Raw genomic sequence first — 27,323 nt, 5'->3', positions numbered from 1 at the left:
GTGACGTCACGTGAAAAGAGATTAGATGATAAACGAGGTGGTAAAATGATCCCTTATGTGAACACTGGTACAAAAACGAAAACACGGCTAAAATGTTCATGAGAAAATTACAATTCTCTCCAATTTCTTTAATTATGCCCGTCAGCGACGGCTGAAATTGCCTTTACTACCTGGACTATAATTTTGACAAATGTAAAATGCATTCATATTGCTGAAAACACTGTTCGAAAACTAAATTAAAGCGTCAGTTAAGACTGAGATAGTTTACATCGGTTCACGCATGCGCATTTCTCTCGGCTTCTCCAGCTGACCCGGAAATAGTTGGTCGGCATTAGCAACGTTTCGGCCGATACAGGCCTGAATACTGAGATAACAGAGGAAAGAAAAACAAGCGGACAGGTTTGATATTGATAAATAATGTCTTTCCCGTAATGTGCCGGCTATTGGTGATCTTTCGTGACGCATTTGTTGTGGATATGTTCGCTTTGTTTGCGAAGTGGTCGTAGCAAAATGTCCAATATGAAATCACAATGCTAACAGACTAGCTGTAACATAAACAATAACAAACACAAACATTGATTTGCTGATTTAACTCGTGTCCTGTCGCATTAGAGATACAGTAGAATAACTGTGTAGTATTATCTAATGGTTCTGATCAGTAATGTTCACTTCACGTGTAAATAGTACTGCTGCATTTAATTCGTCGATTGCCCTGGCGTATAGCTGATAGTTTTCACCGCTGTTTAACGTTGTGTACTGTCGCTTTTTATTCTTATCTTAACTATCAACTTCAATGTCTTTTTCTAAAAATTGTGTTTGTCGTCTTAGGACACACGCTGAAGAAAGATTCTCCCTATAAGCCTCATTTTAATATTGCGAGGCAATTGAAGGAAACACAATGACAAGGCAAGTGTTTCAATGCAATCTTAACCTAACACGTATATTTGGCGCATCTTATCATAATCGAAGAATCTTGTTCAATTATTTGATATGCCTTTTCAGTTCCTCTACTCCTAGAATGCACACATACAAGAGGACTTCAAGCCCTCGGTCACCAACAAATACAGGAGACATTTTCACACCCGCACATGAAGAAAATGTGCGCTTCATCCATGAAAGTAAGTCCACTGTATTTTAAAGGGACCTTTATAACCAAGTTTGGGATGTGTAAGTTGTCCCACTTCGTCACACATAACCTGATGTATTTGTCTATACTTGTAAATACTATGATCCACTTAATTGCTTGCAATTAAAATGAATAAAAATTGGATGAATGCCAACACAAAAGATTTATGTTTACAGTGACATTGTTATATGATCTACTGAGAAACTAGATTGTTACAATTCTTTGGCTCTTTTGCCCGGTTTCACGGACAAGGCTTAAGCCTGGTCCCAGACTAAAATAAAAATTCACGTTTCTTTTAACTGAGAATAAATTCCCCTGACCTATCTTAAAATATATCAGTGCCATTGCTTGTCTCAAGATGCACATCAAACATGTTTTTATCTAACAGGATTTTATTAAAAGCAACTTCAGTATTCTAATTTTACTTAGGCCTGGCTTAAGCTAAGCCTTGTCTGGGAAACCAGGGGCCTGTACCATGAAGCTGGTTTAGGTGGCTAGCCAGCTATGTTTCAGTTTAGTTTGTGCCGACCCTGGGTTTTAGGTACCATGAAAGTAGCTCTGCTTTATTCGGTGTTCGTAGCCATGGTATCTTACGCTGCACGGCTAACCTGCTCCGGGGCAGGCTATGTTCTGGATTCGAGATCTCAGACTGAAGTTTGACCAATCAGCTGTGAGCAAAGAAACATATAGGTGACGTAACTGACTCACAGTGCGTGTTAGAATGGCTTGTTATTTTTTATACGGTTTAATCAAATAAAAATACTAATATAAAAATATATATTACAAATATAAAATCAAATATTGTTTACTATATAGGTAAAATCTGACACTCACATGAAATTCAATTTACTTACTTATATTCCACTTTTATTGTATCACGTGTATTTGCATTGCATTTTTTACATTCTTGTCTGTGGTGCAGAACATCTAGGAACACTTTCAGTTTCACTGTATTAGGACATTTTTCTTTGTCCTGAACAGTAGTTTTTATTAAGGCTTCAATGAAATGACTGACCCTGGTTAATGGCGCAAAGACTAGTCTATTAAAGGTAGAGGCATATGCATTCTGTTGTAAAAGCAGGCCGTTTTTTTAAGTGTAATTATTATATTTTCTTCCGCTTCTCTGTGTTGCAGAACACACCGCTATTTTATAATTCTGAGCTCCGTTGTCTTTCTGCAAAAAAAAAAAATAGTTTTTTTTCTGCAGAGCATCATATCAGACTAAAAGGAGACCAACATGCAACCAGTCCGCGTTATTTTTTGGGGCAACTTGTTTGACATTCCCATCAGTACAAGGTGCATGTTTCATTGATTTTAAACACGTAAGATGTCAGAGTTTACAATGCAGAAGCGGTGCGTGTCATTTGCCTGTGAAATTAGCCGTTTACAGCTTTAACAAATTTGTACAGAAGTTCAGAAATATACGAGAATGAACTTTATTTGCACGCGACTCCTCTCATGTGTACTCGGAAGGGAAATTTTGAAGCAGATGTAAGGTTAACTTTCTTGCTTCTGCTTCCTGAATGGATGTTTTTTGTCCGCACGCAGGTTAAAATTGCAATATGCGGGAGCTTCAATGAACATTTGTTGTAATATTTCTGTACCCATGCCTTACATAAAAAAAGTTGCCCGCAAGGACACGGACCCCTTGTAGTTCCACCGAGTACCCCGCGGATCCTGTTTGCCCTACAGCACTACAGTAAATGTGTGTACTATATAGTCTTTTAACTTGCGCATTAACGCAATCAGCAGTGTTTCTGAAACACTTCTCTCTTGAGTAGACAGCAGAAACATATGGCTGAAATTCATTTTTGTGTTCATATTGTGGAAATTGCTTTATCCATTTATAATGCAATTGGTTTAGCCATGCTGACGTCACTCGTTCATGTGCAAGCGCGCGCAAACTAATCTTAGCTTCAGGATCAAAGCTTGAGTTGACAAAGAAACTCCATGAGCTGCTTCATGGTATCAACAAAGCTTGATCACGTTGGTTTGGTTTTGTCAACCCAAAACTAATCCAACTACCCTGAGTTTGTTCAGCTACATTCATGGTACAGGCCCCTGGCCTTTTGTTTTTTAATATGAAACCGTTTTAAGGTAATAACGTTTTTTTGTCACGCTGTTTCTCTCTAGCTTGGCTTTGTGTTTTGAGGGACATTAAATCCTCACAAAATAGTGAACGTAATGATCGTGGACCACAGGAGTATGTGGAGAAAACCCCAAATCCCAACCTACATAGTAAGTGAATCATGTAAATAAACAAATACAATATATTCAATGTCTAAGTTTTTCTGCACAGAACATTTTTCTTTCACAGAATTTATAGTGCCCATCACACTACTTGCATAAAACAGATTTTTAACTACCGATAACAACAAAGTAGTCTTGTTGGTTGTGATTCAGTTTGTTCAGCCCCCAAAAATTGAGTTTTCATGCAGGCTTACTTGCATGTACACCAATGATCTGTGAATTAAATGTTGTAACATAATTCCTTTTCAATTCTTTTAGCTTTCATACCAGTTGACCTGAATGACATTAAGAAGCGGAACACACAAGACTCAAAGAAGTCTTAGAGCCTTTCCTCTTTCTTCCTGATCCAGCAGTTTTTTGTCCTCCCCATTACATTTGGGACCTTTTTTACTCAAAACCAATCTTTTGTCAGCCAACAAAAAGCCACAAGTCGGGATATTTGGCCATCTTAGTCCAGAAAGCCTCTCTCTTCTCTGCCTCATGGACCATGGCCTGGACTTACAAACTGATATGTATTTATGAATTACGTTTTTAGAAGCCTTTTAAGTGGCCATTCCATGTTCATCCAGGATCTTTGTTTTTTTGACAAATAAGGAAGAAACCAAGGGCCTGGTGTACATTTTTTTGTTCCTTGGAATTTGCTTTAGATTATTTCCTGTTCATGTTCGTTTGTTTTGTATGTTGATGTGACCGATGAGACTGGCAAAGAGCAGTTTACTGCTTATGCTATTGGACAGACGCAACACAAACTTTCTAAGAATGGTATACAGTCATTCATAACCCGAAGGGAAGTGCTAGAAGGCTGACTGTTCTGTTAGTTTGATAGATGAAGCTTTGTCTGATAGCACAGGCAAGTTTTGGTTCGCCAAATATTTTTAGTAGATATACCTCCATTTTTAACTATGAATTGGTAACTTGAAGAACTTCAAGTGGACTTTTCCACATCTTTCGTTCCCAGCATTTAAAATAAAGTTAAAATAAAGATTACTTTTATGTTACCTCTGCTTTATTGTAATATTTTTTATAACATTGCATCTCTTTAAATCTATCTTGAAACATTAACACATGTTATGGCTTGTTTCATCTCTGAGGCCGTCTTTATGCTAGTTTACACTTTGAAATTGAAAATGGCAGAAAAATGCATGTAAAATGTACAGTCCCCCTGTAACCTTGGCTATAATATTGGCTGAACAAATGGAAATGACTCTTCTTGCACTAATTGGTGTATACATATCTTTGTCTTTTAAAATGCGTCCTAGAAGGAGAATGTTTATAAACTTATAATAAAGGGATGAGGTTTCTTTATTCTTTTTTTAATCAATAGCTGGGTGCATTCTAGTGATCATGTTCTCTTCACAAATATTGTCATTGGGTGAACAGTTTAGAGCAATGAATGCTGTATGTCTAAAAAAATGTGGATAATTTTGAAATGTGCCCTGTGAAGGCATCATGTATACTGGAATGCATATGTGGTGCCAACTGGAAAGACATCAGTGCTCTAAAGCTGTAAGTTCTTTGCAGGCTACATACCTTTTATTGTTCAGCTTAGTAGTGAAATACGTACAATGTCCCATTGTAACCTTAAATAATATACAGAGAATTTTATTACTAGAACTACTAGGGTTTTAGTTTCACTCGGACATATTACCCGCATGTAATTTATTAATCTGGGATATGGTCATATCATAATCGGTCTCAAAAAGATGAGAAACGATGCTAGGTAACATCCGTTAACGTGATAAACTTTATAACTGCCCATCCTGACAGAATGGGTGAATGAGTGACATCTCCTTTTAACTGTGTCCTCCAAGTGAAAGATTTATTCTTATTATAAGTGATTCGTTGAAATTATAAAATGAGGTGTTTTTAGTTTTCTCATGTCCCTAAAAGCATGTACAGTATGCAACTGTTTTTAAAATGAATGTTGCCTATTAATGAATAAGGCAAAAAGGAACAAATGTGGTTTAAATATGTATTTCCAACCTGTTAATCCACACAATTGATCTCTTTTGATAATAATGAAAATGTAAAAGGTGTGAAGTGCATGATACACATCGATACCCATTTTAATCAATACAGAGATGAAGGGTTTCATTAAAGAAGCTCTGATTACTTTTAATGACCAAACAGGGCCTTAATACTGTTAAAAAGCCACAGAAGAAAACTCTATTGCATCCATTTACTGTGATTATATTATAATTACTAGTTATTGTCAAAGAAACAAGAATTATGACGTACTACCATCATTAACATTAGCTTCGGGGAAAAGTGACATTTCAATAAATGCATCTGATTTTGAGTTTAGTTTAATTACTAAGCTGTGCTTTTTTGACGAAGGTAAACGCGCCCCAAACCGGAAGCGATCATCACGCAGGTTACGTAATCGGCGCCCCCGCTATAAATATTGCGCAAGCGCGTGCGACGTTAGTTCCTCTCTGTTGAGCGAGTGTTAGCGCAGGGGCAGTGAATTACTGTACGCGTACTGTTTTTGTTTTTAAGCGAACGGTAGTGTTTAGCATTAACAAGGGTCAGACAATGGGAGACAAGATGGATATGTCCTTAGACGATATCATCAAGCAAACCAGGCAGCAGCGCGGCGGGAGAGGAGGGCGCGGTGGCCGCGGAGGCACAGGTGGCGCCCGCGGAGCCGGGCGGCTCGGAAACACAGGCGGAGGCTTTGGAGGCCGCGGCGGTGGATCCGGCCCCACGAGGAGCCGCCAGAACCTGAGTCGCGGCAGAAGCAGACCCACACCGTACAGCAGGGTAGGAGAACGCGGAGAAAATCACGGGCACATCCACATGCCCGGGTGAAGTCCGTTTTTATCTTTCTAGGCCGCCTAGCAAACATGGCGGATAGCGCGCTGTACATGCCCCTGGAGTTTCTCTGGGAATGTAGTGCGGAGAAGCTCTTTAGATGTATATTGTGCATAATATGTTCTCTCCCTAAACCTGTCTATCTAACCATTCGTGTGAGAAAAAAAGCATCGTCTAAATCTACTATTGCACAACGATTGGAGCTGCTTTTCTTCTGTCCTGCGGTCGTCGGCGCCATTTTGAGGACGGCGGATCCCTTTCATTCACTCGACGATGTTTCATCTTTGGTTTCAACAATCCAGCGCCCGTCTACACTGTTCTTCACGTGGTCTACGATGAGATATGAAGATCCAGTCGGTTTTGGTCAATTTACAGCCCAACCAAGAAGTTCTTACCACGGAGGAAATCTCTTTGTTTGGCAAGGGTTTCATGGTCATTGAAACTATTGTAGTGTAGCTTTAAAAGTCAACTCCATGGACATTTTGACCATCTTGGTCGCCCTTTTCAATAGGCCCACGACTAAATTTGATTTAGTTTGAGATTAGATGTAATGTTTGTGTGTTCATATAAAACCACGTCACAATGGCGTGGGTTCAAAATGGACGTTCGGTGGCTTCCATCACTGCTTCAGTATGGACACTGATTTGTTTAAACCATCCTTTTTGATCATCTATGGACTTTGCTGCGATTTAACACACTGGATCCCAGTGAAACTCCATATCCACCCAGTGGAAGCCTGTTGGGAATCCATTTGGAGTTCAAGAGACTCTTGAGAATTGCTGATAGGTAGACAGGTTGCTACCAGGAGGTTGGGCAGTTTACCAGGGGTATACAATTGATGCAACAATGAATTTATATTTGCTTTTTTAACTGTTTTTGTGTTTGTTACTGATGTGTAAAGCATTAATACAGAACTAAGTTTACGGAGCTTTCATCCACCAACAAAATCGATTGTGGTGTATATTCTGTAAAGCTAAAACCATATGACCAACTCCGTTCAGGAGTTTGCTTTGTATCATTTGTATTGTGTCCTGGATTGGTTTACTTGTGTGTAGTGATGGGGTGGGCAGGGATTGCTGGAAATCACAGCGAGCGCACTGGGTGCCCCTGGCCTTGTTGAAGTGGAGCCCCCTGCTTACCCCAACACCCAGCCGAGTGGACTGTCAGTGACAGACTGGGGATCCGAAGTCAGCAGGTGCCTTCTCTCTCATCTGTTGCAGCCCAAGCAGCTCCCAGACAAGTGGCAGCATGACCTGTTTGACAATGGCTTCAGCACGAATGCTGGAGGAGGAGGAGGTGGCGGCGGTGGTGCTGGTGTGGAAACCGGAGGAAAACTTCTTGTGTCCAATCTTGACTTTGGAGTCTCTGATGCCGACATCCAGGTACTTGAGTTGTGCAGGTACAATATAGGTTGTGGAAGACTGAATAGCTTTTGGCTTAACAGTGCTTTTGTTCTACCACAGGAGCTCTTTGCTGAATTTGGCACTTTGAAGAAAGCAGCAGTACATTACGATCGGTCAGGACGCAGCCTTGGCACTGCAGATGTTCACTTTGAGAGGAAAGCAGATGCCTTGAAAGCTATGAAGCAGTACAACGGTGTTCCTCTTGATGGTATGTATTGGCAAAGCTTTCCAGTTTGTCCCTTGTGATACGCAACTAGTTGGATTTTAAAGCTCTTCATTTCTTTCAGGACGTCCAATGAACATCCAGCTTGTTACATCACAGATTGATGCACAGCGGCGGCCTCCGATGCAGGGGTACGGTTGAATGAACAGTTGACTTCTAAAATGTTGCTTTTGCTTCTGTTTGTGTGTGGGATAAATATTTTCTATTGTTCTCCCAAAAGTCTGAATCGTGGAGGCGGTGGCGGCATGAACAGGAACAGAATTGGAAACTTTAGCACACAGAAGGGCCGTGGGGGACGTGGCGGTGGAGCCAGAGGCCGTGGACGAGGGGGGCGAGGTGGCAGTGGCAACGGAAACAAACAGCTCTCTGCTGAAGAGCTGGATGCCCAGTTAGATGCCTACAATGCTAGGGTGTGTACTTATTTTTTTAGTGGGGTTATGCCCTGTTTACAGAATTACTTAATACAATTGTGTGCAGAGTGACTGTGGAAAGTAGTATTGTACCTCTTGGTAATGTCGATTTTGTTTTTCAACAGATGGATACCACCTAAATGCCAACGGATAAAGATGTGCTTCCCACTGTTCTGACATGGGAGAGTGACTGTCATTGTTATAGCTTTCAACATGCCGGATGTTTTACACGTCTTCAAAAGTGATTTAAACTTGTGTACTGATATCTTTTCTCCTTTTAAAATGCTTGTTTTTTACCTACTCTTATTTTATTGGTGTTTTTGTTTCTTTTTGAGAAAAACCTGGTTGGACTGTAGGATGGGGTTGTTTCAACCATCTTGTAGATCATTGTAATAAAACCTGCAGTATTTAGTAACCACAAGATGCCTCTGCATTTTTTCTTTAAACGTGAATTTTCTTTAATGCATCGTGTCACTTCCAAAGACCTTTTTGAATGTGTGGTTTATTACTGAACCTGTTGGGCCATGCACTGTAGTTTGGTTTGTTCCATTCTATTCACATTACAGCCACAAGATGTCTACATCTCAGCGTCTTACCTTTAAAGCATGACTGGCTTTCTGCAATGTATAAAATGGGTAGTTTAATTTACATGACTCCTGAATAAACTGTGGTCAACAGTTGTTCAATGTTGCATTACTACGTTATTTAGGCTTTATCTTTCTGCTTGGTTTTAGCCAAAACCATTACATCGAGGCAAGAATGACTGTGTGGAAGTTTAGATGACCAATGCGTTTTTATATCGGAACGCAGTAGTTTTGCTAACTGTGCACCAAATTCCCATTTCATTGCCCACCCAGTAATAGCCGGGGTACAATTTTTATCCGAGGGCATCACACTGGGTGTGTGTGTAGCTACTTAACAGACCACAATATACTTAAACAAAAAGGCTGTTTTTGTGTTCCAGTAATTAACATGTAAATGTGTTTATATAACTACATTGATCACTTTTCAGGAACCAGATTCAGTTAAATGGTACAAGAGTAAAATTTCATCCAATAGATTAAAGCAAGGAATTTACAGAAGTTGTACGTTTATAAAGAAAAGAGAATCAATTTACTATCAAGTTATTTATATACAGCAATGAATGTTTTTGCTGTTTGGTATTAGATATCATAAATTAACTTTATTACAAAAAGCATGTTCAGATGCTTCATTTGTTCATTTTCCCCAACTGAATATCTTTTATCGTTGATGACACGTCAAAGGACTCTCGGCATTGGTAACACATTTTAAGAACACAATTATATCGCTTTTGTTTCGTAAAGAATTCGTCCTTCTCCTGCGCATGCGTAGACAGCATTGTCTGTCGTGACGTGATCGGCGGTATTCCAGGAAGTGTGTTGCTCTCTGGTACGCCGCCGCTCCCACATCGCGCCATTGAGAAGTCAGGGAAGCTCACTCCAACCTATAGACGCGCCGTACCCGCAAGTCCACGGTAAGTTTACACAGCAGTAGTGTCGCAAAGATCGCATATTTTACACGGTAAAAAATTCAAGTTTTTCCAAATGCCGGTGGCATCGGCGTTTTTTTCCCGTGTGGTTTTGCATCTTTCGTAGCTCGGCAGCTATGGCAGGTTGACACAAGACAGCAAGTTGATGCATTTCCTTCCTGCTGCGCTATCTACGTTTGCATGGTTATGTGACCGTAATCGATGAGAAATTAAAGATATTTCTAATTGTATGACTTAAACTGAAGGTTGTTTGTCCTTTGGTCCGATTTGTACCACGTTCTGGTCGCATCGGTCGTTTCAGAATTGATTATCAGGCGTTGTCTGAACATCGAAGTTAACAATTTCTAAATGCTTTATCACTTTTTGTTTTCTTTTTCACCCACTGGATTTGTGGACTCGGGGTGATTATAATCTGGATGCGTGTTCTCTGGAAAAGTCCATGTTTTTAAATAATGTTATCTGGCGGTTTTGAGACGTAACGTTAACTGTTAGGAAAGTGGATATTTCGAGTTTCAATTTTTTCAATAATGGTCTGCAATGACCCCACCAACCAATTTTCCTCAAATGCATTTCTGGCTGTCGAATGAAACGCCGTTTCGTAACGTTGGTTTTGACGTGAGAATAAAGGGCCAAGAAGTCTGAGACTATTTCCTCAACTTGGATCCCCTGCTGCAGAAATCGCACGGATAAATGTTCGCGACGCATAATCGGTTGTCTCGGTGTACATGAGTGTGATCTGATTTTAAATATACAGCCTTATTTATTTATTTTTGTATTCCTGCTGCTTGAAATTATACTTGATTAGCAACGTTAGCATGCTAGCATGAGGGGGAACTTCCTGGATCAAAGCTGCAAGTAAAATCGGTCGGTTAATCGGAACGAAAAAAATCCTTTTGCAAACGTGCCGTGTCTGTTTTTCTCGTTTCCTTCTTTCCGCAGATTAGTTTTGCGTTGGTTATGAAACGGTCAACAGATTAATTGTTGTGGGGAGAAGATGTCACGCTGAGAGCGACATGAGGCGAACACCCATTGTTATGAATTTTTCTTTCATGCGTTTCGTCTCATTTTTTAAAAATGAAATCCCGTATAATTTAATCGCGCTTTGCACCTTGATCTGGCGCTAAATTCTCTTAACGTAGATTGATATGATGTTTGCCTGATGGAGCACAAATGTAAATGCATATTATATATAAAATGGAAGTATATATTTACACAATCATTTGATGTGTTTCGGGTTTGGCCGTGTTTTGAGAAAAGCTCCCGGCTTGTTTTGCGAAAACGATCGCGTGGCTAAAAAGCCCCGACAAATCAAGACTTCTTTCCTTCCTGAGTAGCGCGATTTCATCTGGTTCCTTCTTTCGGCATCTGGTTTACAATTCCTACTACGGTACAGGACGTGAATCAAGTTGTGACGTGCACTCGTTAGACCTCACCGATTGGCTGAAAGGCAAAAACGCTTGGCGTGGACGAATGACTTTATGGCGACGTCATGCATATTAATGAACATGTGATTAATATTCATGAGCGCCACCTTGGCCATAGTATGATGGGTAAAGAAGACTCGAGGAATTTCGTCAGGGCGGTGTCTGCATGCGTCTCACAGTTTAAGATTTGTCGTTGAGAATGTTGAAAAAAATAAAGTTAGGAGTATACATTTTAAGATACGTGCACATTTTTAAATTATATTACATTTTATTTATATAGCGCTTTTCACGATGTACATTGTTCCAAAGCAGCTTCACAGGAGAAAAAATAAGAAAAACAAAGGAAAGGTAAAACACATCACAGTACATGGTGTTTTTAGAACAAGCAAGATTATTCGAATAAATAGTATATAATAAATTCAGTCTCCCGGTGAGCAAGCCGACACAAGGAACTCAAATGATAAATAAATGGAGAAAAATAGACCTCGGGAGAAACCTGTCTCAGCAGGGAGGACCAGGTCTCCTCTGACGTGTCAAAGCTGCACTCAGTGACTTGGATTAAAAGTTACTTAGTAAATGTTAAGGGATAAAAGGGAGAGCTTATTGTTGAAACTTGAAATTTTGTCTTATTTTGTGATCGATATCAGACAACGGAGGAATGTTATAAACAGGGAAAATGGTACTGGGATAATGTAACTGAGTGCAGCTATAACTTCAATCTGCTGTCATGTGATGTAAGTTCAGCATTAAATACTAAGTATTGTAAATGTTGCATTAATATGACCAGTAGTCCGTCTTTGCTCTTGGTTTGGGATGAGGACATTATTTAATGCCTTCTCTCACATTTAGTTTAAGTTCTGGTCATTTTTGAAGTATATTGTGGTAACGTTGAAAATAATACTATTGACGTAGCAGACGTAATGCGTATAGTTATAAAATGAGTTTTGGGGCAGTGTTATTACAATTTTTATACGTTTTGATTATGTACAAAATAATGCATCTCATTTTAACTCGTCTAGTGATTTCCAAAAAAAACATAGAAAGAAATTAAAACATTTTAGGGGTTATAAGACATTTAAATGTGATTGAGAGGAAGTCACTCTGTCCTACATGACCACAAATGAATATTTCAGCTAAAGTGAAAGAAGGATGTCTTGTAATGTATGATGTAAACATTATTGTACTTACTATATGTGCAACACTGCAGTACACTGTGTGCTTTTAAAATAGATTTAGAAAAGGATTTGTTTTTGTTATTATTGTACATTAGATGAGTAATAGAATTACATTTCCCCTTGTAAAACCTTTTAGTTTGACACAGCAGCAGTGAGACAGACATCAAAGAGAATGTACTTGTGAGAAGCCACATAAAGGTCACTTTTGTTATGCCCATTACATTGAAGATGAGTCACTGATGTGACCACCTTTGTAAGGGCTCCCAGTGGCATTCGTGGCTTTTATTGACCTTAGTCAAGGTAGACACTGGCTTCATATAGCTAAAAGATCCAATTTGCATCTAGTTACCAAAATTCTTTATGTATTTTTATATTTATGTTCTATCTTTGAAAAGGCTTTATTTGATCATTCTAACTAGGGTAGGGCGACGTCTACCAAATTGCCATCGGATGATGTGATGTACGTTTGCTTTCACTTTCTACGTCCAGCTCCTTCTCGTGCGCACACACGTTGTGCAGCTTCCAAATCATAGACGAGGTCGACGCAGAATGTCATACCGTGGACTCGGCTGTCTTGGGAATGTGCTGTACGTGTCCCTCCTAATGATGAAAATTGCATCATGCAGGGTATTCACGATGCCGACCCAACATCTTGATGGCTTTCAGTAATCGGCGATGGACGATGTCATCGTCTATCGGCCCAACACTAATTCTTCGAACTTTACAATTCTAACTTAGTTGCAAGGAATCTTATTGCTTTATCTAGACAAATAAATCATGATTTTATTTGTTACAGTAAAAAATACCATTTACTTAACCATACTTTGCAAAAATCTACATGGCAAATTCCATTGGCATCGGGTTAATGGCATTGGGTTAATGTTATGGCCTTGCATAATATTTAAAGGAGTCAATGACAGTTAGCTTGCAATAAAACGTATTGTTAGCTTCTGCATTGCTATACTTTATCTGGCACAGGAAGCTGATGAAACAGGAAGTGGGAAGAATACAGAGACGCATCGTGGCATGTGCACATCCGCTATATGGTGTAGTTTGAGTCTTGCTATTGTAGTTTTCAATGTTAAAAGAAGTTTGGCTGGTGCACTCCCAACAACACAGTGTTTGACCTAGCATGTTCATGACAAGAGCCAAAGCTGGGCGTGCCTTCATGAAGTGGAGCCGATGTGATCTATTCTTGTCACCTCTCTGCTCTTTTCTGTCTTTTCTCAAGCTTAAGCGCAAGAGCCTTGGAGCCCATGGATGCAAATACAGCAAAGTGTTGACAATCTGTCTGTTTTTCTTTGACACAGCTGACCTTTGATTAAACAAAAGGTGCACCCTTTGAGATTCAGGCTTTCTATTTTCTACACCCACTGTAGAGCTCCTCCCTTGTCATGTTTCTCATCAGCAAAGCCGATCCTGAAATCGACATTGCCAACACCAGTAATGACAATGCTGCTGACCCCTCTGTGATGAATTGGGTGTTGTAAAGTATAAGGGCTCATGGCTTTTGCTAGGGAAGTCTGAATCTGAGAAGCGAACTCTTCATTGACCTGCTTTCAGTCACATGTTTTGCTCTACATTGCATAATTATTGTGAACAGTCAGTCAGCTCAATTATCAGTTAAAAGGACAGTTTACCCCAAAATAAAATGGTAAATGGTGGTCAAGAAATGTTTGGTTTCAAGTATTCTTCTTAATATCTTTCTCTGTGGTCATCAGAACAAAGAAATGTATGCAGATCTGTAACAAACTGTTGTAACAAATGGGTGAACTGTGTCTTTACCTTTAAGAGGACCGTTTTTTTGGTCTCTCTCCTCAAACCAGATGTGCAAAGTTCTGATCAGCCGTGGGCATCATTGACATGGCTGTTCGTGGATTTGTCAAACATTTAAGTAAGGTTCACCCAAAAATGATCGCATCCACCATTTACTGCCATAGTAGGGATACTAAGTACAGTGGGAGTCAATGTTTGGTTAATTACATTCTTCCAAATATCTTCCTTTGTGTTTAGCAGAACAAAGAAATGTATACAAGTTTGGAACAATCTGAGGGCGAGAAAACAATGACAGAATGTAAACTATCCCTGTTAAAAGGCATAAAATTGACATTAATTTCTGTCAAAATAATTCACCCTCTGCTATAAAAGTGACGCACTTTGTTTTTTCCACAACTGATGTGTTTGTTTCCTTGTCTTGTTCTCGAAAGGGGCATCAAAGGGATATTTCAGAGGCAAAGCAAAATGACATCATGTTTTACACGCCCCCAGGGCATCCTGGGTCTATGTGACTTTATTCTTTCAGACGAATACAGACAGAGTTATATTATATTACATTTATCCTGGCTTTAGAATGGTAGTGAATGGCGTATGAGATTTTGAAGCTTCAAAAAGTGCATCCATCGATCAAAGAACTGCTCGTGAATCGATGCATTTGTTTAAAAGAAATAATATAAGTTAAACAATATTGTTAATACATTTGTAAATATGGATATTTGCCTCATTCAAATGCATCGATTCACATCAGAATGCCATTATCAACCCCGTGGAGGCGTGTTGAGCAGTTCTTTGACCGATGGATGCACTTTTTGGACTTTCAAGAGCTTTAAAATAGTTTTATAAATTTGATAAAGGGGGCCGCTTTAATGTTTTTACATTGTAGAATAATGTAGCATTAGCCTAGCAGCATGCTATGGTCAAATCATTGAAATTGATCGTGTCAGTTCTGGAATGTGCTTTGCTTTTCTACAGTTTTCCTCTCTTTGATTTTCTCAAGGAAACAGCGATTGGAAAAGAATAGACTGTTTATAGCACAAGTATTAACTCGCTTCCAGGGAGAGTCGAGGCAGGACATTAACAAAGTTCCTCTTGTTTACATTGGAATCTTCCAGGCCGTCTTCATCGTACATCACCTGAGACCCATGTTTTAGAGTTTACTATGTTTACTACTTTTACTGTAAGCACTTTGTGACTCCTCCTTGTCTGTGAAAGGTGCTATATAAATAAATCTTACTTCGTCGCTTACTATGTTGTGAGGTTCAAGTAGTTGATGTTTTACCATCACCAGACATTCCCCATTACCCTAGCGTGAAACCCTGGGGTGTAGTGGTATGTTTCAAGTGTTCCCTTACTGACTCATCCACCTAATTACATTCAGTCTTCTTGGGCTTTGGCAAAACAGTTAATGCTTGAGCAGTGCTCTGTTACCCACAGTTCCTCAGTACTTCTGTGGTTACCATGACCTCACAATTGACCTATCGGTAAGCCCCTCCCCTCGAACGCAGTGGCAGTTGAATATACGTTGCACAGGGACCAGAACGTGGACAACTTTAGGTGTCAGCGCCATAGAGAAACATTGTGAGATCCAAAGCTCTCAGCGGTGTAATGGTGTTGTTTATGCTACAAAAACCGATTTGCCTGGGGTACTTGTAAGTCTAATTCCAGTTTTCCTCGGAGGATGAGGAATGGAACTTATTTTAGTCAATTTCGTAAACCCACACAAAAATAACTAAATGTAGGCGGAGTAACCGGATTCAACTGTAATCCCAGTGAAGACAAAAACATGTATTTTCTGGTTGTCATACTTTAACAATCTGCAGATGAAAACTATGGCTTATGGAAAGTCATTTTACGCTTCAGTATCGTATCTCTTTCTAAAACTAGTTAAGTTCGCGACAAACGCGCCATCGGGGATCTATATGACTTCATATATAGACCAGTGATGTATAAAGTACCTAAAAGCAACACTTAAGTAAAAGTGCAAATAACTTGCCAGACAATTATTTTGGTAGAAGTGAAAGTAACCTTTTAGAATACCCTTTGAGTAAAAGTCTTAAAGTATCAGATAAATATTGTACTTAAGTAGATATTTTAATATAATATAAAAAGTTATTTGGATACTTAAGTATTTAAAGTTAAGTTGAAGCAAACATTGTTAATAAAAATAGTTTTTTCTTTAGCATTAAGATAAAAAATGGAGTTTACGATTGTACAACTTTGAAAAAGCCCCGTCTCAATCTCAGTAGTTTTATCTGGAACAACATGTATTTTCATAGTTTAGCAATTTGGCAACAAGTTCAGAAACCACATCTATATAACTTTACTTTATAACTTAATAAAAGGATAGTTCCCTTCCTCCTCCAATATTATCCCTCTAAGAGAACAACTTGGAATAAAATGAGAACAAATCCTTCTGACCCTTACTTCTTTCTTTCCTTGCAGTTCCCTTACAGTAACAAACCAGTTATTTGATAAATCATTGAAACTGAAACTGTTTATCTTTAAAAGATGCAGCACATTAAAACCATGTGTTGAAATTAAAAGCATAGAGCACCTTTTTGCACTTGCACGTTGAGCTTTAACCAATGATTGGTTCAGCATTGTCATTGGTGACCCGATCACAGACTTGTCTATTTCAGTTCCTATGCTTTTATTTTGTAGTAACGAACATGCTTAGGGGAAATGTATCGGAGAAAAAATTATACATTTTGTTCAGAAAATGTAGTGGAGTAAAAGTCTAACACCAGCGCTCTCCGAAGCTACACTTTGCATTCATTTTATTGCCGCTTGTCTCCTCATCAATCGCCTGCGGTGATCAGCTCGAAGCTCACATCCATCTCCGGTCCACAGCAGAACGAGACGAGTACTGTTCTTCTTTTATGCTATTGTCCTGTTAGCTTTTGCTATGAAGGTGAGTGTAGAGCTATAAGAACTATTTACACTGCGTTCTAAGTTGTTAACTAACAAAAGTGGTCAACCGGTAAGATTCAGAGAGAGGGAAGTGTTGTTCAGACCAGAATTGTGCTCATGAGGCATGTGCTTTTCTCATCTTCTAGACATTAGTCAGTGTAGATGTCACATAAAATTTGACAAGCATTAAAATGAATGGTCACAGTTCGCCAGACTGGACTCTCCTAAGCTTTTAATTGGAAAGAGGCCTACCTGGTAAATGTATATTCTTGACCTCAAGTCTGACTTACAGTTGTTGGACTGACTCTGTCTTAAAATATAATACGTTTTACTAAAAGCCAGCACTTCCTTGCTTCACGTCTGATGGGAATTCAAATGGATGTCTTTCTCCTCATATTAATGCACCGATTGGACTGTATTTCAGTCCATCACAAATTGTTGAATTACTATTAAAGGCGCAATGCAGTTATTCTAGCGACATCTAGTTGTGAGATTGTGAATCGCAACCAATGGCCCAATCCGCCCCTCTCTTTTGAAGCACAACAGTGGCTGACTCAGGATAACGATGTCATCACGTTTTTGCTTATTTGTTGGTAACGTCGTAATTTCTCAAAAAAGAAATAGTTAATTCTAAAGTGATAAAAACATACCGCTTCATAACGTATGGTCTTTATACCTCTGTACACATAGTTATGCATATTGCATTTTGATCTCACACGTTGCACCTTTAAATATGTCACATTGGAAGTGTAACAGTCTTTGTTGTCCTCCGTTAACTTGAGAATCTCCGGAGGATGCTGTCTTTCAAGGAAAGCCTCTTTACCTGCCTCAGTTTGAAATCCCGACACAAGCCCCCTTTAATTAGCCCCTAATCCCGTCCTGATAATCCTATCAGAGTTCTTGTTGCTCAGTAACGGGCCCTTATCACAGGCTTTGTAACCCCTTGACTTGTTAACGTGTTAGTCTTTCTTAGGCCTCCTCAGTGATAGCAGCACTAGATAATCCCCAATTAGACTCAAGCCAAACAGAATGGACTGGAAAATGGGCAGAGCCCTCTCCACGATCAAGTGCACGGACTGGCAGCTCCCTGTTTCGAACCCTCAGTAAAAAACTACAAACGGTTTACTCACGATTATACAATGTCCTTAAAATGTAATTTCATGTAGTGTGTAATCTTGCTGTGTGTGAATGCGAGCAGTCTGCTAAATTGTAAAGCTGAAAGTGATTGGCTTTGGAAAAAAGGAGTCGACTCTGAATCACGCGAACGAGTCGTCTGTCGTTCTAATTTCAGTTCCGGGTGGGATTTGCGTCACTTTGTGTAATACCCGCCTATGTTCCTATGTTGCGACACTGCACGCGGTAGACCAATCACAGCAGACTAGACCATCTGACCAATCGGATCAGAGTGGGCTGACAGAAAGGCGGGAACTAGGCAGATTGATGAATTTGAGAGTCAGTCCAGATGGTTTTTACAGCACGCATGTACGTAAACCTGTTGTTGAACACTCAATAAACCCAAAGCAGGACCTTAAAAAATCACAAAATATTCAGATTTTATGATTATTGAAAACCTTTATTTGTTTTTCTCGCCTCTCTTTGAAAAACAGCCGTTGGATCAGTGTATCAAAACAGTGTCATGGGAGTGCTGAGGTCCAGAATGGAAAAAGCAGCGGGGCGTTATCTAAGTTCCTGATTGGACTCGGCCCAACCCAACACACTGCCAAGACTAAGAAAAGCAAAGTTTTCTCTGGAATCTTTCTCTATTTTATGACTTTAGACCTTTTTGCCATTTTAACAATTACGATGAGAGCGGAACAGGAAACAATAGGGACGAAGAGAAGAATGTGCTGAATTTAAGCTTGTTTTCTCCCAGTACATTCATCCACCACCAGGCCAAATCTCGTGAATCAGTAATGCGTTGTGCTCAAAGAGTGGAGAGGTTTGGCTGTCTACAGATGTGTTATGCAAACAACATCTGCCTTGAATACACAACACATCTAAAGGCTGGTCTAGTACACCGTGAGCTGAGAAACTTCCATCGTTCGCTGGGTCCTCATGTGGTCCTCATTCCGTCTGTTTGTAACATAAGCTGGCAGATCTTAACACTATGTTTGAAACTATTTGCCTGCTGTATAGCAGAATGTGTTTGCTACTGGTCTAACAAAACTGTGTGGGTGCAGATCCGAAATGAACAACTGACACTTTCAGGTCCCTCCAGTGGGATACTTCACCCAAATATGACACTCGAAGGAGAGTAAATGATGACGTGTGATGTATCCCTTTAAAAGAAATATTACAGACACAACCCCCATGCTTTAGATGCAAGAACTATTCACATGTTGAATTTCACCCTTCTTCCTTCTCAACATTATACAGACTGTAGACAAGAGTCTCACAATTCTGTAAACCTCACTAGCTTATTTGTCAGGGTGAATCTGGATTGACGTTTTATAGAAGCATTTCTAAGAGGGATTCACTTTGGTTTCAAGAATGATTTTGTGTTTGGCGCGGCATAACCATGTAAGGCAGGGGTGGCCAACTAGTCAGAGACTAAGAGCCACTTTTTTTTCTGTGTTACTGCAAAGAGCCACATCATACACATGGGTACACATTAACATCATCTTTTAATCATGTATGCACGCATTCACAGACCTCTGCTCAGCCAGATCTAATGAAAATAACCACACCAACATGATAATATCAGTAATTTTCAACAGTTAACATTGTGTGCTAACTTGTTCTTGCGAAGTTCAGTCCCTTTTGGAAATTCCTGTTCGATGTTACTGTGTGTTCACATGAGGCGTCAAAAACGCGCTATTCGGGAGTAGTTGGACGCTTGAACATTTTGTGTCATTCGTGCTATTCGCGCGTGAAATTCGCTTCATAGGAGGGGCTACGTCGTCTACGTCACTACTAGAGCAGGCTCCTGATTGGTTAACGCGGCGCAAATTTTCGCCAAAGTTCAGATTTTTCAACTAACGCAACTCGCGTCTTTCGCGCTGCCTCATTCGCGCCGCAAGCGCGTCTTTACATTGACTTAACATGTAAATCACTAGCGTTTGACGCCTCATTCGCGCCCGGTGTGAACACACAGTTAGGGTGGAGTGAGCGGAAGGGACGCTGAAGATTTGAAGCTTTGAAGAGCCGCATGAAACTAGTTAAAGAGCCGCATGAGGCTCGCGAGCCGCGGGTTGGCCACCCCTGATGTAAGGCATTGAAAGCCCGCCGGTGGGCGTCTGAATAAGCTAAACGTGCAGATGAGAGGAACAGGAAACTAGAAGGTGATGTGCTCAGATGTTACGATTCAGACTTTAGTGAGGAGGAGGAGCAAGAAGACAAGTGCACTTTTTTCAAAGCCACTGCATTGCAGCAGAAGTGTTGCAGTCTCACACATTCATTTATTCACTGAAAGACCACGCTGGAAAAAAGGTTTAATGTACCTTTTATTTTCAGAATAAATCATTTGAGGTAGTTATAAATCATTTTTGGTGTTGGTTTGCATAGTGTTGACACGAATTGTTCACATAGCTTTTAAATGGATTAAGTTAGTTGAATATGATTGGAATTGACACATACTATAAGCAGTTTTAAAGGGCAGTGTGTAATATTTTAGAGAATCTGTTGACAGAAATACAATATAATATACACAGCTGTGTCTTCAGAGGTGTATAAAGATCTTATGTAATAAAGCGTTATGTTTTTATTATCTTGGAATGAGATCTACATATACCGCGGGTCCCCTATATGGAATTCACCATGTTGTTTCTACGGTAGCCCGAAACGGACAAACTGCTCTATAGTGTGTATCGTAAATACAATACCTCCTTCGACAAAGACGCGAAAATGTGACGACATCTTTGTTCTGTGTCTGCCACTGTAGTGCTTCGAAAGAGAGGGGGGCCGTTGGTTGCAATTCACAACCTCACCACTAGATGCCACTATATTTAATACTCTGGTGACGCATCTCTGTTTTGTTTAGTTAATGATAAATCTGCGTAATTAAGGGTGTGGTCACTTGAGTGGTTTCACCAACCAGCCACCTCAGCTCCACCCACGTCCTGCCTTTTTGCCCATTTTCGATTATCCGGGAGTGACACGTGCCACAAAGATGGCGATGACCGGCTCCGCCCACGTTAGGCTTCAAAATTCCTCTTCACAAACCTACAGGGTGACGTCACGGACACTACGTCCATGTTTTATGCAGTCTAGGGGTATGATCTACAGTAAACGCACAAGAGGAATTGAGACAACCTAATACGTAAAGACTAAAGCAGTTGTGTTTTTTCGTGTGGTTTCCTACAGTTGTCAATCATGGCCGAGCAGGAGCCCACCCCCGAGCAGCTAGCCGCCATCGCCGCAGAGAATGAAAACGCTGAGGGCGTCAACTACAAGGCACCGGCACAGAAGAGTCTTCAGGAAATCCAAGAGCTGGACAAAGACGATGAGAGCCTTCGCAAGTACAAGGAGGTTCTGCTGGGCTCTGGCGGTGTAGTCGCAGGTGTGTGTCGCCCTGTTTCTAAATGGACACACAAGGTTGATGTCCTAGCACCACAACAATCTCTTTCTTATTCTCCTGAACCTGCTCCTGCACTCTTCTGTCAACACACTTTGATATTCATTTGATTAGCGTGTCTTGGCTTGCACTCCAGCTCTCTGATACGTGTGTTCATGCGTGCGTGTCAGGAGGTCTGGCAAGCTGCTTAGCATAAATTGCCCAGAAATACACGATCCTAGATAAACAGTCCTGTCGGCTTTGAGGGTTGGTTGACCCCAGTTTTGGAAAGGACAAGCTCACCCAAAAATTAACATTTTGTCAACTTTTATTTACCCTTATGTCACTCGAAACCAGTATATGACTCTTTCTTCTGTGAAACGCAAAAGAAGATATTTTGAGATGTTTCGTGTCCATACAATACTAGTCAATGGCGTTTGCTTACCAACATTCTTCAAAATATCTTCTTTTGTGTCCTGCGGATGAAAGAAAGTCATACGGGAGATGTGCAATATCATTTTGTGTTGTTGTTTCTTCAGCCCGGTATCTAAGTTACAGTACAGGACCTTAAATGTTGATCCTTTTTGTCAAAATGAGCACAGCTTGTCCAAACCGCACAGCCCAAATAGATTCACAGTGTTCCGGAGCCGGCAGATGATGTTGATCCAGGAATGTGTCCTACTTGAATCACGTAGACTCCGAGGGGATCGAGCGCCCGAGGCTGCTGTATTCGTGCATCATCTGCCAACAGCACTCTTAAAAGAGGTCACATCACTAGAGTTCCTGCTACTTCACCATTTTATCAACAAGCCGCCCTCACGCTAAAGCCTTGAACGTTGCGCTTCATCCGTTCACCTGAAGAGCTTTTTGAAGGGGCGTCAAGCGGCATTTAATCGCTAGTCTCAATCTCATTATTTAATGTGAAGGGAATGAAGCGGCTCTCACAGAGACATCTGCAGAGTAACGGCACATTCTGTGCCAGACGAAAAACCGCAGACACACTGCAACGAGAAACCCACTGAAATAATCTCCCATTAATCACAGTAAAGGAACAGTTCAACTTTAAATGAAGATATTGGGACGACCTGTGATCCAGCACCATATTCCAAGTCTTCTGAAGTCGTGTAGTAGCTGTGGACTTGACGTAAAGTTGATAGGGAATTGACATTGAGATCATCATAAAGGACTTTTATTAGGAATCGATGTAAGTTAATGGTTGAGATGGTCGTAAGTTGATTTTAAGGTATAACTGAAGTTATCAAATAGGAATCAAAGTCTTTTGCTCTTTCTCTGAAGCTCTAAAATCACTCGCATAAAAACATCACACAAGATTCAAAGTCATTTATGCAGTTTGTTCTCAGTTGTCTCGTGACTGATCGTGGTAATAAACCGAATGGAAAACAACCTGATCTACAGTGTAACTTCAGAACATTTGAGGTTGTGTTATATGGGTCACTTCAATGCTGCAGTTTGTCATTTAGGGAATCGAACTGTTTCTAGGACAGTGTTGGTCCTGTCTCCGGTTTGATAGTATAATCCGAAACAATGCTGTTTCATTTGATTAAAACAGGTGTATGCTCCATAGTGTGAAAGGCAACATTAATAGACAAGTTGTGTAAACAATTGAAGTTATATGTTTTATTGTAGGGTGTGCAGTGATGGTTGTTTGCTTGCTGTCATTTAGCTGATGCTTGTTGTCCTAAGCAACTAACACACATTTGATTGAACGTAGTTTACAGAGCTAATGCAAACCGTTACATTAAAGGTGCCACGGGCTGTTCCGGGAACAGGAAGTACTGACGTTACGTTATGCAACACTTTTCTATTACATATTTTTATGTACCTTGCTGGTTTTAGTTCCATGAAACACTTGTGATGTCTCGGATCTACAAGAACCGCCTTCGCAAGAGTAAGAAAGGCAATCCATAGGAAACCTTCTGTATGTAAGGCTGCAGTGCTTAGTTTATTACATTAGAGAGACCGAAAATGAAGTTGCAATTGTAAAATGTAAATTTAGCCTTTTACATGGAGTGAGTCAGGTTTTATTCTTGAGCTTGGTTTCTCTATGGCCTGCTTTTCTTCTCTGGCTATTTTGGAAGTGTCTTCAAATCTTTACGGTTATAGCACAAGAGCTCAACCTTTTCCTTCTAGACTAAGAGTGACGAAATCGGCAAACAAGCGATGCTTGGATGTGTCGAAAACTAGAAACAGTTTTATTTGATATAGCTTGGTTGACCATCACCATGGAGGTATCCAGCACGTTTTCTCAGACATGTTTATTTGTTCTTTATCAGATCCCCAAGCTCCCAACGTCCAGGTGACACGGCTAACTCTTATGTGTGAGACAGCCCCCGCCCCCCTGACCCTTGACCTGCAAGGTGAGTGGAGATGTTGTTATATTTCCATCAGGCTGCTGACATTCACTAAACACATTAAAACGCCAAAGTACTGTCATGTGACGGCTGAAAAGAGAAACTGAACGGTCTGTGATTGTTTCAGTTAAACACATTGAGAGTGTATGTGCGCCATCTGCTGGTTACATGTTTAAACTGCACCCTGCTGCCATGCCCACACCAAACACTTCACATGCACATCTTTATCAATACCAGATGAATCTACAGGATTTGTACTGGCCCATTGTATTTAGCTTTATTGTATTGAACAACTTGTTTCTTTGCAAATGCTGTGCATGTGGAAATGCATCATGATTTATTCAAAGGAAGGTTTCTTAAGGTGTTTTTGTATATTTGTGATGCCCTCAGGAGATCTGGAGGCTTTTAAGAAGCAGTCTTTTGTGCTGAAAGAAGCAGTGGAGTACAGGATAAAGATCAACTTCAAGGTTAGCTTACGGCATATCTGAATCCTGAAACCAAACGACTCCCATCTCTGAGTTTTTGACAATATAATGGACATCCACCTGGTCATAAATGCAAAATAAACCCTGACAGGCTCATCGGGATCATTTGAATGAAATGGTTGTGTGTTAAAGAATGCCTGCTGTTTAAGCGTTTTACACCGTTATCAGATACGTTGACTTGTCATTTTTACATTCCACTGACTTTGAATTGACTGCAATGCTTGTGAGGTTAGAAACGACTGTCAGTAACACAGGTCACACGAAGTAAAATGCAACTTCTCTACACTTTTATTTGTATACATCGTCACTGTTTTAATCCACGTTGAGCACATAAAAAGTCACAAAAAAAGATAAAACCGACAGTTTCTCCCATTTATATTCATTATGTTTCTTCAATCTGAAAAGGCGCAACAATGCGTCGGAAATAAGATGAACTGGATTTCAGTTGCACTTCATGATGTCATTAAAATCAATGTGTATTTAAATTCATCTGTTTACAGGTAAACAAGGATATTGTCTCGGGATTGAAGTATGTGCAGCAGACCTTTAGGAAAGGAGTGAAGAGTAAGTACAACTTTCATACTTCTAGAACCCTTCACAATTGGCGGAGTGTGAAACATCTCAGAAGAAGCTTTTCGGGTCAAACATCGACTTGGATTTGAAGGACAAACTGGAATTCTTCCAGTTTTAGTTTTTTTACATTTTTATGACAATTAAGGAGTTTTCTTTCCCTTCAAAATATCATGCTAATATTCAATCTCTTCACTCATGTTTCTTGTGTTCAGTTGACAAGTCGGACTACATGGTGGGCAGCTACGGGCCTCGACCGAACGAGTACGAGTTCCTGACACCTTTGGAGGAGGCGCCCAAAGGCATGCTGGCCCGCGGCACGTACAACATCAAATCCAAGTTCACCGACGACGACAAACACGACCACCTGTCCTGGGAATGGAACCTCAACATCAAGAAGGAGTGGAAAGATTGAGCCGTTTTCAAACCCTGACCATTTTCCTTCCTGTCATCCTCCTTGTTCCTCCCTTCCTCTCCAATCTTCTCTAGCCCTCCCCTTCATCTTTACATCATCACCATAATGTTGGATCAACTGCTTAAGTGATTTAAAGGAAAAGGATCTTTCTCACTCCGTCCGCTTTCCTGCAGTTTCCGTCTCTCCCTCTGTATTCCAGTTCCTTTCCCTTCCAATGAGTATTGAGGCTTTTCATGAAATATATATATATATATATATATATGTGTGAAAACAAACAAAAACGTGCACAATCCATATTTTGTGTTTTGGTTTGTTTGTATATAAAAGAAAAAACCTTGAAAAAAAAATCTCATGGATGCTTGTGACATGTTTATTAGTAATCTTCACTGTTCCTGTCCTCTTCCCGTGTCCCATCATATCATTCCTGATTCTGACATTGCTTTGTTTTCTTATTAAAACCATGATCTGCCTTTATAAGTGTAAAGGGAGCAGGTGCCGCTTGGTGATATTTAGCCACCGCCGGCATTCCCTCAAGTTTGCCTTCGCCCGAAGGGAACGTGTCCGATGCCTTTGAGATGAGCTGTTGTACAGAGGTTAGGGTAGATGGTCGTGGCGGATAGCTGTAGAAATGTAAGCTGTGTGGTAGAGCAGGCCTTTACTTATCTCTCGGTATGTATGCGTGCATGTCCACACGTAGCGTTAGCGGGACGTGATGTCCTGACCACTAGGGGAGCCGTACTAAACATCAGCCTTGCCCTGCTTTAATGTCGCAGGGTTTTTCCATTTAACCGTTTCATTGCCATGTAGCCTTAAAATTTGATTCTGTAGCGAGACATTGAGAAGCCGCCTTTTAAAGCAACTCGGTTCAAGGATACTGGCGGTCTCGTCTGCTGCCTTCTTCCATTGGCTCGTTGAACCTTGATGCTGAGCAAATTGTTGTCCCGCCCACGTTATCGTACCTCCGACAGATCCACACTTGCGCACAAACCCGCCGCTTTCCAAAGACCACTGGTGCTTTGCTTGTGGTGAATGTGAACTGCCGGCTCGCTCTAGCACGTTTTTTCTTAAAAGAGGCTTTTCGCTATCGGACCTCAAGTATTGAAGGAATCGACTGAAACAAATGTAAAACTACACTGACTGTGTCTCCAGTATTGACAACCACGAGCTGCTTGAGGAGAGTAAAGCTAAAGGAAGATAGAACTCTAAATAGGTGCATGCGTAGGGCGGCGGCTTAAGGGTGCACCTCTCAGCTCCAGTCGCAGTGTAGTGTAACCTCAACCTTCCAACATGCTCAATGCATCACTGTACTGTTTCATACACACTTTTCTTTATCAACAGAGCCCGATTCTGTCTTCTTTCTGTGTACTTATCTCTGATAGCTGGAGATTACTGTTCACCTGTCAATATTAAAAGTGTTCAGAACAGACGTCATGCTTCGTTTGTCTTCCATTTATCCACACGATGCTTTTAGTTTGCTACAGCCGAATTCTGTGAAACTTTATTTCAATCCGTTTAAATAAAGGTTTCTGTTGCGTCACACACGCTGAAATGTGTGTGTGTGTGCACTCCCAGTGTTTTCCAAACAGGCATCAGATTGCTTTAGTTGAGACCTGGGGCCCGTACCATGAAGCCGGTTTAGGTGGCTAGCCAGGTATATTTGGGCCTGGGTTTGAGATGCCTCAAAAGTAGCTCCGCTTTTATCGCCGTTTATCGTCATGGTAACTGACGCTGCACGGCTAACCTGCTCCGGAGCAGGTTTTGGTCTAGATCTCAAACCAATCAGCTGCGAGCTAATTAACATATAAGTGACAACTAATTGCATTGACTAGTTCTTTCAAACGGGTCATAAAAACATGATGTTTTACGTGATATGAAATGTAATCGTTCCTAAAGCTAAAACCCTTCTTCTTTCCCTTATATTCTCATGAAATGCATTTTACAGATACTTACAGTACCTATTTCTCTGTG

The 27,323-nt window shown here is 40.4% G+C and overlaps 3 protein-coding genes across 3 annotated transcripts; all 3 read left to right on the top strand.

The window, feature by feature from the left end:
• Positions 1-55: 55 nt before the first annotated feature.
• On the top strand, positions 56-4,374 carry mcrip1 (MAPK regulated corepressor interacting protein 1). Its single transcript, XM_079455818.1, has 5 exons — positions 56-399; positions 829-906; positions 1,003-1,118; positions 3,260-3,364; positions 3,635-4,374. The coding sequence occupies exons 2-5, from the start codon at positions 899-901 to the stop codon at positions 3,697-3,699; spliced, it is 294 nt and encodes a 97-aa protein (XP_079311944.1). The 5' UTR covers positions 56-399; positions 829-898; the 3' UTR covers positions 3,700-4,374.
• A 1,238-nt stretch (positions 4,375-5,612) lies between these two features.
• Positions 5,613-8,915, top strand: alyref (Aly/REF export factor). Its single transcript, XM_079457632.1, has 6 exons — positions 5,613-6,139; positions 7,411-7,572; positions 7,654-7,801; positions 7,881-7,947; positions 8,037-8,226; positions 8,352-8,915. Exons 1-6 carry the CDS (start codon positions 5,912-5,914, stop codon positions 8,364-8,366), a joined length of 810 nt encoding a protein of 269 aa, XP_079313758.1. The 5' UTR covers positions 5,613-5,911; the 3' UTR covers positions 8,367-8,915.
• A 684-nt stretch (positions 8,916-9,599) lies between these two features.
• Positions 9,600-26,781, top strand: arhgdia (Rho GDP dissociation inhibitor (GDI) alpha). The gene is made up of 6 exons (XM_079456329.1): positions 9,600-9,721; positions 21,324-21,519; positions 23,808-23,891; positions 24,276-24,352; positions 24,871-24,934; positions 25,156-26,781. Exons 2-6 carry the CDS (start codon positions 21,333-21,335, stop codon positions 25,353-25,355), a joined length of 612 nt encoding a protein of 203 aa, XP_079312455.1. The 5' UTR covers positions 9,600-9,721; positions 21,324-21,332; the 3' UTR covers positions 25,356-26,781.
• The last annotated feature ends 542 nt before the right edge of the window (positions 26,782-27,323 follow it).

The sequence above is a fragment of the Barbatula barbatula genome (genome assembly GCF_947034865.1).
Source record: "Barbatula barbatula genome assembly, chromosome: 5".
NCBI classification, from domain to species: Eukaryota; Metazoa; Chordata; class Actinopteri; order Cypriniformes; family Nemacheilidae; genus Barbatula; species Barbatula barbatula.
The sequence above is the reverse complement of the archived record's forward strand: the minus strand, read 5'-3'. Positions and strand labels throughout refer to the sequence as shown.